Source organism: Eschrichtius robustus, chromosome 5, assembly GCF_028021215.1.
Source record: "Eschrichtius robustus isolate mEscRob2 chromosome 5, mEscRob2.pri, whole genome shotgun sequence".
NCBI lineage: Eukaryota > Metazoa > Chordata > Mammalia > Artiodactyla > Eschrichtiidae > Eschrichtius > Eschrichtius robustus.
Window position 1 is genome coordinate 136,645,857 of NC_090828.1, and position 14,469 is coordinate 136,660,325.

The 14,469-nt window shown below is 44.0% G+C and overlaps 1 protein-coding gene across 1 annotated transcript in view; it reads left to right on the plus strand.

The window, feature by feature from the left end:
- MYO7B (myosin VIIB) overlaps positions 1 to 14,469 on the plus strand; it is a 101,129-nt gene that overhangs the window by 13,750 nt on the left and 72,910 nt on the right. Inside the window, exon 2 of the mRNA XM_068543694.1 lies at positions 9,542 to 9,583. Coding sequence (XP_068399795.1) covers positions 9,566 to 9,583 — 18 coding nt within the window. The 5' untranslated portion in view covers positions 9,542 to 9,565. The remainder of the gene's footprint in view (positions 1 to 9,541; positions 9,584 to 14,469) is intronic.

Genomic DNA, 14,469 nt, shown 5'->3' on the forward strand with positions numbered 1-14,469 from the left:
AAGGATAGGTGTTATCTCTTCTCTAAATGTTTGATAGAATTCGCCTGTGAAGCCATCTGGTCCTGGGCTTTTGTTTGTTGGAAGATTTTTAATCACAGTTTCAATTTCAGTGCTTGTGCTTGGTCTGTTTATATTTTCTATTTCTTCCTGGTTCAGTCTTGGAAGGTTGTGAAGTCCCCTACTATTATTGTATTGTTGTCAATTTTTCCTTTTATGTCTGTTAATATTTGCACCTATATTTAGGTGCTCCTGTATTGGGTGCATATATGTTAATGAGTGTAATATCCTCTCCTGATGTCGATCCCTTTACCATTATATAATGAGCTTCTTTGTCTTTTGTTATAGACTCTGTTTAAAGTCTCTTTTGCCTGGTATGAGTATTGTCACCCCACTTTCTTGTCATTTACATTTTTAAAATACATTTATTTATTTATTTATTTATTTATTTATTTATTTATTTATTTATTTATTTTTGACTCCGTTGGTTCCTTGTTGCTGCACATGGGCTTTCCTTAGTTGCAGTGAGAGGAGGCTACTCTTCGTTGTGGTGCACGGGCTTCTCATTGTGGTGGCTTCTCTTGTTGTGGAGCACAGGCTCTAGGCACGCAGGCTTCAGTAGTTGTGACTCACAGGCTCTAGAGCACAGGCTCAGTAGTTGTGACGCACAGGCTTAGCTGTTCTGTGGCATGTGGGATCTTACCGGACCAGGGCTCGAACCCGTGCCCCCTGCATTGGCAGGCAGATTCTTTACCACAGCACCACCAGGGAAGCTCTTGTCATTTACATTTGAATATCTTTTTCCATCTCCTCACTTTCAGTCTGTGTGTGTGTTTAGCTCTGAAGTGATTCTCTTACAGGCAGCATATAGATGTCTCATTTTTAATCCAATCAGCCCCCTTATGCCTTTTGATTGGAGCATTGCCATTTATTGCTTGTCTTCCAGTTGTTTTTGTAGTCCTTCCTTGTTCTTTTCTTCTTCTTTTAGTTTCTTCCCTTGTGGTTTGATGATTTCATTTAGTGGTATGTTTCTGTTCTTTCTCTCTTGTTTCTGTGTATCTATGGTAGGTTTTTGATTTGGGATTACCATGGGGTACATATATGTTGACCTATAACTATATTTAATTGTTTTAAACAGGTAGTTCTGTTAAAATTAAATTAAAATTAAAATTAAATGTGTTAATTTCAAACACATTCTAAAAGAGTTACATTTTTTATTCTTTTCCCCCATATTTTGTGTTTTTGATGTCATATTTTATATCTTCACGTTTGTACCTTTACTGATTATTGTAGTTATACTTAGTTTTAAAATTTTTTGTCTTTTAACCTTCATACTAGCTTATTTAAGTGGCTGACCCTCAGCCTTTACTATATATGTGCCTTTATTCGTGGGATTTTTTCTTTCCTATAGATACTTACTTCTTCTTATAGCTTTTTCTTTTCCTCTTTGAGAAGACCCTTTAACATTTCTTTTAGGGTTATTTTAGTACTGATGAACTCTTTCAGGTTTTGCTGGTTTGAAAAGTTGTTTATCTCTCCTTGAATTCTAAATGATAATCTTGCTGGGTAGAGTATCCTAGATTTCAGGGTTTTCCCTTTCAACATTTTAAATATATCATGTCACTTCCTTTTGGTCTGTAAAGCTTCTGCAGAAAAATCAGCTGAGAGTCTTATGGGGGTTCCCTTGTATATAACTCTTTGGTTTTCTCTTACTGCCTCTAGAATTCTCTTTTTTCTTTAACTTTTGCCATCTTAATTATGATATGTCTTGGTGTGGGTCTGTTTGTGTTCATCTTGTTTGGGACTCTCTGTGCTTCCTGTACCCAGATATCTGTTTCCTTCTTCAGGCTTGGGAAGTTTTCAGCCATAATTTCATTAAATACATCTTTTACTTTCTTCTCTATCTCTTCTTCTTCTGGGACTCCTATGCTGTAAATATTGGTACACTTGATGTTGTCTCAAAGATCCCTTAAACTGTTTTCATTTTTTAAAATTTGTTTTTCTTTTTACTGTTTTGTTTGGGTTATTTCCACTATTCTACCTCCAGGTCACTTATGCATTGTTCTGTATCACCTAGTCTGTTGTTCATTCCTTCTAGAACACTTTTCATTTGAGTTACTGTATTCTTCAGTTCTGACTGGTTCTTTCTTATATTTTCTAGTTCCTTGTTAAAATTCTCCCTGTGTTCATCTATTCTTTTCCCTAATTCAGTTAGCATTCTTATTACCAATGCTTTGAATTCTTTACCTAGTAAATTATTTATTTCTGTTTCATTAGTTGTTTTTTTTAGGGGTTTTCTCTTGTTCTTTCAATTGAGACAAATTCTTCTCTCTTCTCATTTTAATTATCTTTCTCTGTCTCTATGAATTTAAGTGAAATTGTTACCTATGGTGGTCTTGAAAGTGTGTCCTTATGTGGGAACATCCCTATACATTTTGCTTGTGCCCAGTGGCTTTGCTGGGAGAGATGGATTTGATGTGAACACAAGTGATGTCTTTCCTCAGGGTGTGTTGGCAGCTCTCTTCTTGGTAGTAGGTGGGGCTGGAGAAGGAGGGGCTAGGGCTAGAGCCAGGTGTGAAGTGGGGCTTACCCTTTGCTCAGTGGCCAACATTGCCTTATCAAGGGTGGGGTTAGGTCTCAAGTTGCTGGAACAGAAGCCCTGAGTGTCAGGTGTGAGCTGGCTAAGTTCCCTTTAAGTGTGTGCTCTTCCCCCTCCCAGCACCAGCACTTTCAGCCCCAGAGGGGAGCAGAGCTGGAGAAGAGGCGCTGGACTGGGTATTCAATGAACGTTGGGCACAGAGTATGTTGATATGGCCACAGTCAAAGATCTGGAGTGCCTCTGATGTATCACTTGTGCAATCACCAGTAATGACGGCCCCCTCCCTGCTCAGAAGCTGCTTAGTGTTTGAACTGCCACAGAGTCTCACAGCCAAGCTTTCTCCTTGCCCATGGCAGCCCTCACTCCAGTGTGGAGCTGTGACGTGGGGCAAACAGTGCTGGAGCATTTGCTCAGCTCGGGTTAGGGCACGCTCTGGGGTGGTCCTGGGAAACCAGTCAGCCAGCTGTGTGGTTTCAGTCTGCCCTCTCCACCCTGCTTCAGGAGCAGGCAAGTGTTCATGGGCTCCTCACAAGCAAGGTACAGGATTTCCACCTCCCTCCTGTTAGTCCCACTTGCCCTCCAATGAGCCAAGGGGGCTTGTCTTCCCTTTGTCAGACCCCAGGGTTAGAGCACCCAATATGTGGCTCAAACCGCTCCCTCTCCAGGGAGGGTCTCTGCCCATGTAATCTCTCTTTTCTTCTGAGTCCCCTCCCAGGGGCACAGACCCCCACCTGACCGCTTCTCTTCCCTTCCTACCCAATTTTGTGTGTATCTTTCTTAGAGCCTTGGTTGTACAGGAGTCTTTCTGTCAGTCTCCAGTTAGTTTTCCTCAAGAATGGTTCCACATGTAGATGTATTTTTGATATGTTCGTGGGAGGGGGTGAGTTCTGTGTCTTCCTACTCCACCATCTTGATTTGGATCCTCATCTTTTTAAATACAGTCTTTCAGTATTATAAATTTCCTTCTAAGCACTGCTTTCACTGCATTCCACAACTTTTAGTAAGCTGTATCTTCGTTTTCATTTAGTTGAAAACACTTTGAGAATTTTCTGGAGACTTTGACTCGTGTTATTTATAAGTATGTTTCTTAATCTCCAAATATTTGGGGATTTTCTAGCTATTTTGATTTCTAGTTTAATTTCTTTGTGGTCTGACAACAGACATTGTAGGATTTTTACTTTTTAAATTTCCTCAGGGGTGTTATGGCCCAGAAGGTGGCCTATCTTGGTGAATGTACCATGTGAACTTGAGAAGAAGGTATATTCTGCTGTTGTTAGATGAAGTATTCTACAAGTGTCAATTAGATCCAGTTGACTAACGATGCTATGCATTTCAACTATGTACTTATTGATTTTATGCCTGCCAAACATGTCAATTACTGATAAAGGGGTGTTAAAGCCTCCAACTATAATAGTGGATTTATCTTTTTCTCCTTGTACATTTACCAGTTTACCACATGTATTTTGATGCTCTGTTGTTACACACATACATGTTAAGTAAAGTTATGTCTTCTTTGGAAATTGGCCCCTTTATTATTATGTAATTCCCCTTTATATACCTCATAATTTTCCTTGCCCTGAAGTCAGCACTACCTAAAATTAGTATAGCTACTCTAGCTTTCTTTTTTTTTTAATATTTATTTATTTATTTGGTTGTGCTGGGTCTTAGTTGTGGCGGGGGGCTCCTTAGTTGTGGCTCACGGGCTCCTTAGTTGCAGCTCCTGATCTCCTTAGTTGCTGCTCGCCAGCTCCTTAGTTGTCACACATGGGTTCCTTAGTTGCAGCTCCAGGGCTCCTTAGTTGCGGCTCACTGGCTCTTTAGTTGCAGCACACGGACTCCTTAATTGTGGTACGCAAACTCTTAGTTGTGGCATGCATGTGAGATCTAGTTCCCCGACCAGGGATCGAATCCAGGCCCCCTGCATTAGGAGTGCAGAGTCTTATCCACTGCACCACCAGGTAAGTCCTCAGCTTTCTTCTGATTAATATTAACATGGTATATTTTTCTCTATCTCTTTATCTGTAATCTATCTGTGTCTTTATATTTAAAGTGAGTTTCTTGCAGACAACATATAGTTGGGAGCCTCGAGCTTTTAAAAGATGAAATCTTCAGATCCTAGTGATCATTTAGATATGAGGATCATAGGATGACTCAAGTGTTTTCTTCAACAATTGCTAGTTTCATTCACTGAGATAAAGAATGAAGGGGAAAGAGCAGATTTAGGGACAGAGGAGATGTGTGGTCATGTTGAGTTTGTTGTGCCCATGGCCTATCTGCTGGAGATATCCAGAGACTAGGGCCTTGGTGGAGCTGGAGTTCCAGGTAGAGATGAGGGTTTGAGACATTGACTTCAGACTCAGAAATGCTTTGATTCTGTCAGTGGCCCTGGGAGAGGGTGGGAATGTGCAAGGGGAGTGGGCAAACTGAAGGAGAATAGAATGAGGACCACCATGTCAATGAGAATTCTTTGGTTTCAATGACAGAGTACAGATGGCTTAGCTCAAATAACAAAGTGCAAAAAGTCAAAGACAGGATTTCTGTCTTTTGTTTCATTCCCTCCTGTCCTTCCAACTTTCTTCTCTCATATCAGCTATTTTCAGGACACTAGGACCATGGCCCCTGGCAGTTCTGGAATCACATTTCAGAACTTTGCAACTAGAGAAGAAAACGAATCCCCAGCTCCAATTCAGAACATCTCAGGGAAGGCCCTTTCTTGGATCGCATGCCATCTTTGAGGTACCATGATTCATGGTTCCTATCAGAAACATTTTGGACAAAGGGAGGAGAATTCCCCCCAAAAGAAAATAGGGGAAGGCACATCAGGCAGACAAAAACAACCAGCATCTCCCTCAGACACCAAGAGATCAAGGTGAGGGAAAGGGCCCTGGGAGGAGATTGAGGGGACCCCCAAAAGCAAAGGAATGACAGGGAAGTGTAGTCCTGCAGAAGCCAAGGGGGCGTGCTCAGGGAACAGGACATGGCTGAAAAAGTCCTGGCATGGACTTGGGCAATGTTGGCCCTGGAGGGGTCGGTGCAGCGTTTGTGGGTACGTGTGTGTGACCCAAGGCTTGGGAAGGCATGAAGGGTGAGATAGTGGAGGCAGCATGATGGGGCAACTCTTTCAGGCAGTTCAGCTGTGGAATAGAAACAAGAGGAGGGCAATAGCTGGAGGCGGTCATGAGGCCAAGAAAATTCATTTTAAGATAGACAAAACTTGCATCTCTATGCAGGGAGGAAAACCAGAAGAGTAAGAAAGAATGAAGATGTGAGAGGGAGGGGTAATTGTATTAGTTGTCTACTGCTGCATAACAAATTACTCCAAGATTTTGCAGCTTAAAATGACAAATATTTATTTCCTCACCCAATGTCTGAAATCCAAGAGCAGCTTATCTGGGTGGTTCTGGGCCAGGAACGCTCACGAGGTTTATATTCATTTTCTAGGGTTGCCGTAACAAAATGCCACCGACTAGGCAGCTTAAACAACAGATATTTATGTTCTCATAATTCTGGAGCTGGAAGTCTCAGACCAAAGATGTTGGCAGGGGTGGTTCTTCCCAAGGCCCCTCTCCTTGGCTTGCAGGCAGTTACCCTCTTGCTACTTTGTCCTCGTATGGCCATCCCTCTGCATGTACAGCTCTGGTATTTCTGCCTCTTCTTACAAGGATATCAGTCATGTTGGATTACGCCCCACCCTCACAGCTTCAGTTTAACTTCACCACCTCTTTAAAAGGGCTTTATCTTCAAATACAGTTCCATTGTGAGCTACTGAGGGTTAGGACTTTCAACATATGAACTTGGTGAGGGGTTCACAATTCAGCCCATAACAAGGTTGCAGTCAGGACGTTGGCTGGAGCTCTGGTCATCTGAAGCCTTGACCACGGCTGGAAGATCTGCTTTCAAGATCACTGGCTGTTGACTGGAGACCTGAGTTCCTCACCGCATGGGTCCTCCTTGGGGCTGCTTGAGTATCCTCATGACACGGCAGCAAGTTCCCCCAGGCCGAGCGATCTCAGACAGAGCAAGGACGAGGACACAGAGCCTTTTATGAACTAGTTTCAGAAGCTACACTCCACCACTCCGACCTTATTCTATTTGTTAGAAGGGAGTCACTAAATCCACATCCACAGTAAGGAGAATGAGTCTCCATATTTGTAAGGGAGCAGGTGTCAAAGAATTTGTGGGAGTATTTTAACCACCAGAGTAACTGATAAAGCAAAAGCCCTGATGGAGGAGGCCAGAGAGGGCAGGGCTGGAAGGGTTAGTGTGGGGCTGTCAGGGGGCCCCTTCCCCTGGGCAGTCCCTTAAATGTTCTCAGATATAGGGAAAGGCAGGGAGTGGGCAGAGCTGGAAGCTGAGGGTGATTTTTCTCTCTTTTTTCAATGACACAGATCAAGGTGTTCTGCAGAGTGAGTAGTGGGCGGGAGATTTGAAATAAGAGTGCTGTTGGGCTTTTTTTTCCAGAAAGAGCTGACCAGGGCCCACTCAAGTGTCCCTGAGCATTTCTATGGTCGTAGGGGAGGTGCTGGCCCCTGTCGTCAAGATGGTGTGACCCATCCTTGGTGTGCTCAGCTTGGTGCTGGGACTTTGCAAGGTGCGAGCAGGAGTCAACAACATTCACAAGACAGGAGTGGACCAGAGGGGTCCACAGAGAGTGCAGCTTATTGTACTTTATTTTTGTATTCCGTTTATGGGTACTTACAAAACCACTTTGTTCCAGAAAAGATGTAAGTCAGTTTCTAGGCAGGTTGGGATAGAAATGAAGCTCGGATGCCTGGTTGATAGAATGGAGAGCAAAGCAAGGGCTGAGGGGTCATGATGAAATGAGGGAACAGTGGGCCATGGGCAGAGGGCCTGGTGCTGGCCTGGGGTGTGGCTGGAGGGTGGCAGCTGGAGGACATGGCTTCTGAAGTGGAGAGGTTCTGGGACACAGGAAGACCAGGGCCAGTCGTGGGAGAGTGGGGGTCAGTGGAGTCTGGGGTCCAGAGGAGTGAGAGTCCAGAACACTTGGCAGGTTCATCCCCCAGGGATGGCAGGACTGGTGGGGGGCACCTATGGGACAGATCCTGGTGTCTGGAGAGAGATTATGTCCATGGAGGTCAGTGCCATGGGTGAGGGGGTAGAGGGCGACAGAGCTAAAGATCATGGGTGAGCCTCAGATTCCTACCTGGGGTGGAGAAGTGAGGGGCCAGAGCCATAGTGGGGAGCCAGAGGCAGGCAATGCCCTCTGCGTCTTTCCCACCCACCACCTCATTGCAGTATGTGAGGCGCGGAGATGGACCAGCCTCCCCTTGAAAGAGCTGTAGCCTCAGACCCTTAAAAAGGAATCTCAATCTGATTACTACCACCTTTTCCATTGTAGGCACTCAACAAATGCTAGGAGGAGTAGATTGCCATAAACATATAAATGCTCACACACTAAAGAAAAATTGGAATAAGAAAATTCTTTGTCCAGCAGAACAGAGTGGCAAAGACTCTCTGTCACATTCACCCACTACCTACACCTCTACTCTCCTCTTACCTCCCAACTTGGTCCGCTCAACCCAAATGTGCTGACCCCTCACATCCTTTGCACTTTTCCCTCTGCCTTTGCTAAAGTTGCAGCATCCCTAGAGAATCGCTCCCCCTCCCCTTTTATTTTGGTCTCTCGGCTTGCAAGATCTCAGTTCCCTGACCAGGCATTGGACCCGGGCCACAACAGTGAAAGCCCTGAATCCTAACCACTAGGCTACCAGGGAACCCCCGAGAAGGCCCCTCTTTCCTTCCACTGTGAATTCTTACAAATCTGGCAAAGCCATTGTCAAAGGACATCCTCTCCAAGGGCTTCGTTCTCTGTTTCACTGAACAACTATTTCCTGGGTCCCTCCTTGGAGCAAGTCTGTGTTAGAAGCAGGGAGCATATGATGAACGAAAAAGCCAGTACCTGCCTCCCGCAGCTCAGTGGGGCAAGGCTGGGGATGGGTGGGGCTCCTCCTTGAGATCAGGGCCTCCGCCCTCCCCTCCCTCCCTCCCCCACCTGCTGGCAGCTACACTGGCCCGCCTGTGTGCTCCCAGGGCACCGGGGAGGCCGCCAGGTGCTGCGGACAGGTTTGAAAGGAGGCAGGTCCAGGTTGAATTCTCAGCTGTGCTACTGATCAACGGGTCACCTTTCCTTTGTTGAGTCCCATGAGTGAAATGGGGGATATCTGTGTTTTGGGGGTGTACGTGAGGTTTATTTATTTATTTTTGGCTGCGTTGGGTCTTCTTTGCTGTGTGTGGTCTTTCTCTAGTTGCGGCGAGCAGGGGCTACTCTTTGTTGCAGTGCGCGGGCTTCTCATCGTGGTGGCTTCTCTTGTTGCGGAGCACGGGCTCTAGGTGCACGGGCTTCAGTAGCTGTGGCTCGAAGGCTCTAGAGCACAGGGTCAGTAGTTGTGGCGCATGGGCTTAGTTGCTCCGCGGCATGTGGGATCTTCCCGGACCAGCGCTCGAACCCGTGTCCCCTTCATTGACAGGTGGATTCTTAACCACTGTGCCACCAGGGAAGCCCCTGTCTGTGAGGTTTAGATCAAGTATGTTGTGTCTCTAGTTCTGCTGGCTGCTTCCCTCAGCACTCCGTGTGGTGTAGGGTGATGACTGGTGTTCACAGATGTCTGACCAGACACAGCTTGAGCTTCTGGATGGCAGGGATGGTGTCCTAAGGATGTTCAGAACCACCGCACTCCCAGTTGAGCCCAGTGCCAAGTGCAAAATAGACGTTCAGTAAAGATGAGATGGGATGGATGAAGCTGAGAGAGCCTCCTCTCACACTTGTGGTGTGACTATGACTCATCCGTCCATTCACTGAAGAGTCATTTCTCGGCCCCATGCCAGGCGCTCAGAGCCACGTTGATGAACACACGTGGCTCCTACCCTCCAGGGCTCCAAGTCAGGGCCACGAGGACTGACTTTCTGCTTTCTTTCTGCACACAGGCTGTCAGGAGCGGCCGCCTCAGGATGTCTGGCTTGAGACTGGTAAGAATTGCATCTCTTCCATCGAGGGGTTGTTCGTGGGAGTTGCCAAAGGCTGAGTCAAATCACTCCCAAGGAAAGAAGAAGAGAGGCAATGAGACCCTGTAAGGAAAATACCGGAGACAGGGAGTTTGGAGGAACAAGACAGATTGTCTTAACTAAAGAAAATGACCTTGGCCAACCTTTGGGCTTTGGCAGGGGGACCACACTTGCACAGTAATCCCTCACTTATATTCAGGGCTTAAAATGTCTTGACAAAACACACTACAATATATAAAACAGGTAACCAACAAGGACCTACTGTATAGCACAGGGAACTATACTCAATATCTTGTAGTAACCTATAATGGAAGAGAATGTAAAAAAAGAATATATATATATTAATATATATATGTATAACTGAATCACTTTGCTATACACCTGAAACTAACACAACATTGTAAATCAACTATATTTCAATAAAAATTTTAAAAATACTTTTTTTTGCTGAAAAAAAAAAGCCTGAAATAAGAATGCAACATTTCTGTGAAGAACTGGAAACTTAAATTATCAAAAGGATTTTATTTGATATCTTTAGAGAAAATATGAAGCAAGACATACTAATATCAAAAGAAGAAGAATGGTGAAGCCATAATAATATACATCTGCCTTTATCTCTTCACTAAGAGTAAACTGGGAAATTGAAAGCCAAAATCCTGTAGAACTGTCTAATTCTGTGACCTCCACACCAGTTGTAGAAGTGTATGTGTACCAAGATGGAGAGCTTGACTTGTTGAACATATCTGGACTGGTAAAATCTTGATGGGGTTCATAAAATGAACTGGGGAACTGTATACTGCTGAATTTTTGTGGAGAACTTTTTACTTCATTCAGAAATTCTTGAGACTCACAATATTTTTGTCTTCTCCTTGTGCTTTCCTATGAGAAAATACATATGTGTTTGTTAGGTTTGAGTTATCCAAGTGTTTATTTTGTGTACTCTATAAGAATGCTAAATAAAATTTGTTACACAAGAAAAAAAAAATTTTTTTAAATAAAATAAAATGAAAAATAAAAGAACAGAAAAACAAATGTCTTGACAGGGTATTTCTCAATTGTTGGATCCTTCATGTATCTAAGTAAAGGCAGCACAGAGCCATCTCTAGGCCCATCTCTTCTATGGGAAGAGAAGACATGGCAGGTGGGCACATGGGATCAGGGCACAACACCCATTTCAGCCAATGTCCAGAAGAGCCAGCCCACCTCGGAAGACTGAGGGTCAGGTCTCCCGGAAGTGGATTCTTCATGGCCTTGGGTCTTTGAGTTTCCTTGTAGTAATTTCTGTCTCAGGCTGGGGAAGGAGCTTTCTGCATCATGGGCAGCAGCCAGCTGTCAGGTATTTCTTACCACAAAGAACAACGAAGGTCACGTGGATCTCTCTGCTTTCTGTAATTCATCCTCTATTTCTTGAATCTCAATATAGACTTGACTTTCTTTGCAGCTGATAGCTTCTGCTTTATCTCTTCTCGCTCACTCTTCTCCTGATTCAGCTGTTTCTGCACAGTCAACTTTTTCTCCCAATAGAGTTCATGAAGCAGCTCTATTTTCTGCTGCTTGGCTTCTCATTTATTTCCTAGGAGAGCTTTGGCCAAATGGAGTGAACAAAAGTCATGTTCTAGCTCTTTTATTTATTTTTCCAGCTCATGTTGGCCTGACACCTTATCATTAAGTGTGGACTGGAAATGGTCTTTCTCTTTTTCATCTCTGGTTAATATCAAGTTCATTTATTTATTTATTTACGTATTTATTTATTTATTTATTTATTTATTTATTTATTTATTTATTGGCTGCGTCGGGCCTTCGACGCATGCAGGATCTTCGTTCAGGCATGCGGGATCTTTCACTGTGGCGTGCAGGCTTCTCTCTAGTTGTGGCGTGCGGGTTTTCTCTTCTCTAGTTGTGGTGCACAGGCTCCAGGGCGCATGGGCTCTGTAGTTATGGTGTGCGGGTTCCAGAGCGCGTGGGCTCTGTAGTCTTCGGCACGTGGGCTCTCTAGTTGAGGTGCGCAAGCTCAGTAGTTGTGGCACTTGGGCCTAGCTGCCCCGCAGCATGTGGGATCTTAGTTCCCTGACCAGGGATCAAACCCGCATCCCCAGCGTTGGAAGGTGGATTCTTTACCACTGGACCACCAGGGAAGTCCCCATCATCTGTCTTTGACTGATAATCTTCTCTCTTTGGTAATTTGCCCGCTGTTTCAGCTGCATGCTGCAATTTTCACACTGGAATTTTATCCTTGTTGTAAGAAAGTTTTCTAGGTCTCTGAGGTTCCTGATGTGATTCAATTAGTTCACTGAATCTAGTATGCTGCTCAGGCTGGTCTTCTGTATCCTGTGGCAGCTGTTCCTTACTGTTCTTCTTCATTTCGCTTTTAGTTTTATTAAGTTGTTTTGGGCACACAGTTTGAAGAATCAGTTCCCCACTTCCTCTTCCAGAGAGGTGACCACCCTCGACCTTCTAGTCGATTCACTGATACTTCCCTCTGTGTCTCTAAAGAACATGTGTACAGGGCTGCTTGAGTTTTTGGTTTCAGGCGTCACCTATTACTGACTTCCCACTAGGTGAGAAGGGCCTTAGCTCCTCGCTCCTAACGCCCACCCACAGTACTCATACTGTCTCTCCTTCCTCCCAAAATTGTTAAATCCTAGCTTTCATTAGATCTACATACAGAGTTTACTTGTTTTATCTAAGAAAATGTTCCTCTCGAATGAAATTATGGTTACCAGGGAGGAAGTGTCAGGGGCAGGGAGGGATAGTTAGGGGGTTTGGGATTGACATGTACACACTGCTATATTTAAAATAGATAAGCAACAAGGACCTACTGTAGAGCACAGGGAACTTTGCTCAATACTCTGTAATAACATAAATGGGAAAAGAATTTGAAAAAGAAGCGATACATGTATATATATAACTGAATCACTTTGCTGTCCACCTGAAACTAACACCACATTATTTTGTTGTTGTTGTTTTGTTTTTATTTTTGGCTGCGTCGGGTCTTAGTTGCGGCACGCAGGGTCTTCATTGAGGCATGCAGGATCTTTCTTTGCAGCACGTGGGCTCTTCGTTGTGGTGTGTGGGCTTCTCTCTAGTTGTGGCCTGTGGGTTTTCTCTTCTCTAGTTGTGGTGCACAGGCTCCAGGGTGCGTGGGCTCTGTAGTTGTGGCTCATGGATTCCAGAGCACATGGGCTCTGTAGTTTGTGGCATGTGGGCTCTAGTTGAGGCACGAGCGCTCAGTAGTTGTGGCATACGGGGTTAGTTGCCCCACAGCATGTAGGATCTTAGTTCCCTGACCAAGGATCGAACCCACGTCCCCTGCATTGGAAGGCGAGTTCTTTACCACTGGACCACCAGGGAAGTCCCTAACACAACATTGTTAATCAGCTATACTCCAATATAAAATAAAAAGTTAAAAAAAAGAAAGAAAGAACATGTTCCTCTCAACTGAGCCCTGCAATGTAGTCTAAGTGCTGTGCTTCCCTTTGCTAGACTTTGTAATTGTCCTTCTGCCCTATCTGCTTTGTTTTCTCTGTACTGACGACGACATAACCTCCCCCCACCCCCCGCCACCCAGCTTTCTCCCAGATATGTCAACGTCCTTTCAAAATGATTCATCTGGGAGTTCAATCAACTTCATCCTCAGGAAGAAGTTTCTCCCAGAGTTGCTGAGGCCATATCTAAACCGGCATCTTCTACTTCTGAGGCACACATCTCGGAATTGTCCTGGGGTCTCCTTCACAACCACCCCGAAGATTTCTTTCACGTCTCCTTTGCACTGAATCCCTTTTCTTGGACCCAAGGTTCTTCTCTCTCTTGGTTTACTCCCTTGTTTTGATCAAGCACAACCTGTAATAGCTTCCTGAGAAAGGGTACATATGAAGTAAAACAACTTGCATGTCTAAAAATATGTTTTTTCACATTTGAATGTCAGCTGGGCATAGGATTCCATACTAGATGTAATTTTCCCTGAAAACTGTGAAGACATGTACTCCTTCTGGTTTCCAGCCTTGCTATGGAGAAGGTGGACAACATTTTAATTCTTGAGCCTTTGTATAAAACTTATTTTTCTCTCTGAAAGCTTTTATGATCTTTTCTTTGTCCCAAGTATTTTGAAATTTCTTGATGTGTGTGTTGGTGTGGACCTATATTCATTCTTTGCACTGTTGACTGAAGTTTGTCCCCTAATCGTTTTTCTCCAAAAGGCTTATGGGAAAATGTTACATCTTCAAAAATGTTTGTTATCTTTATACTGGAAAGACAATTTGGCTGGGTTAAAAAATTATTGGATTTTTTTTCTATTTTTTTTATTGTGGTAAAAAATATAACATTCAATTTACCATCTTAACCATTTTTAAGTGTACATTTCAGTATTGCTACGTCTATTCACATTGTTGTGCAACAGAGAACACTTTCATCTTGCACACTTGAAACTCTATACTCATTAAACGCTATTTTCCTTCCGTCCTCCTCCAGCCCCTGACAACCACCTTTCTACTTTCTGTTTCTATGATTTTGACTACTGTAGATACTTTCCATGAGTGGAATCATACAGCATGTGTCCTTCTGTGACTGGCTTCTCTTGCTCAGCATAATGTCCTTGAGGTCCATCCACACTGTAGCACATGACAGGATTTCCTTCTTTTTTAAGGCTGCATAATATTCCATGGTGTGTAGTATTCATTGTGCTATGTCATTTTATATAAGGCACTTGAGCATCCATGGATTTTGGTATCTGCAGGGGCTCCTGGAATCAATCCCCCAGTACTTTTAGGGATGACTGTATATATTACATTTTTGTTTGTTTGTTCATCTGCCAATGGACATTTGGGTTGCTTTTACCTCTTGGCTATTATGAA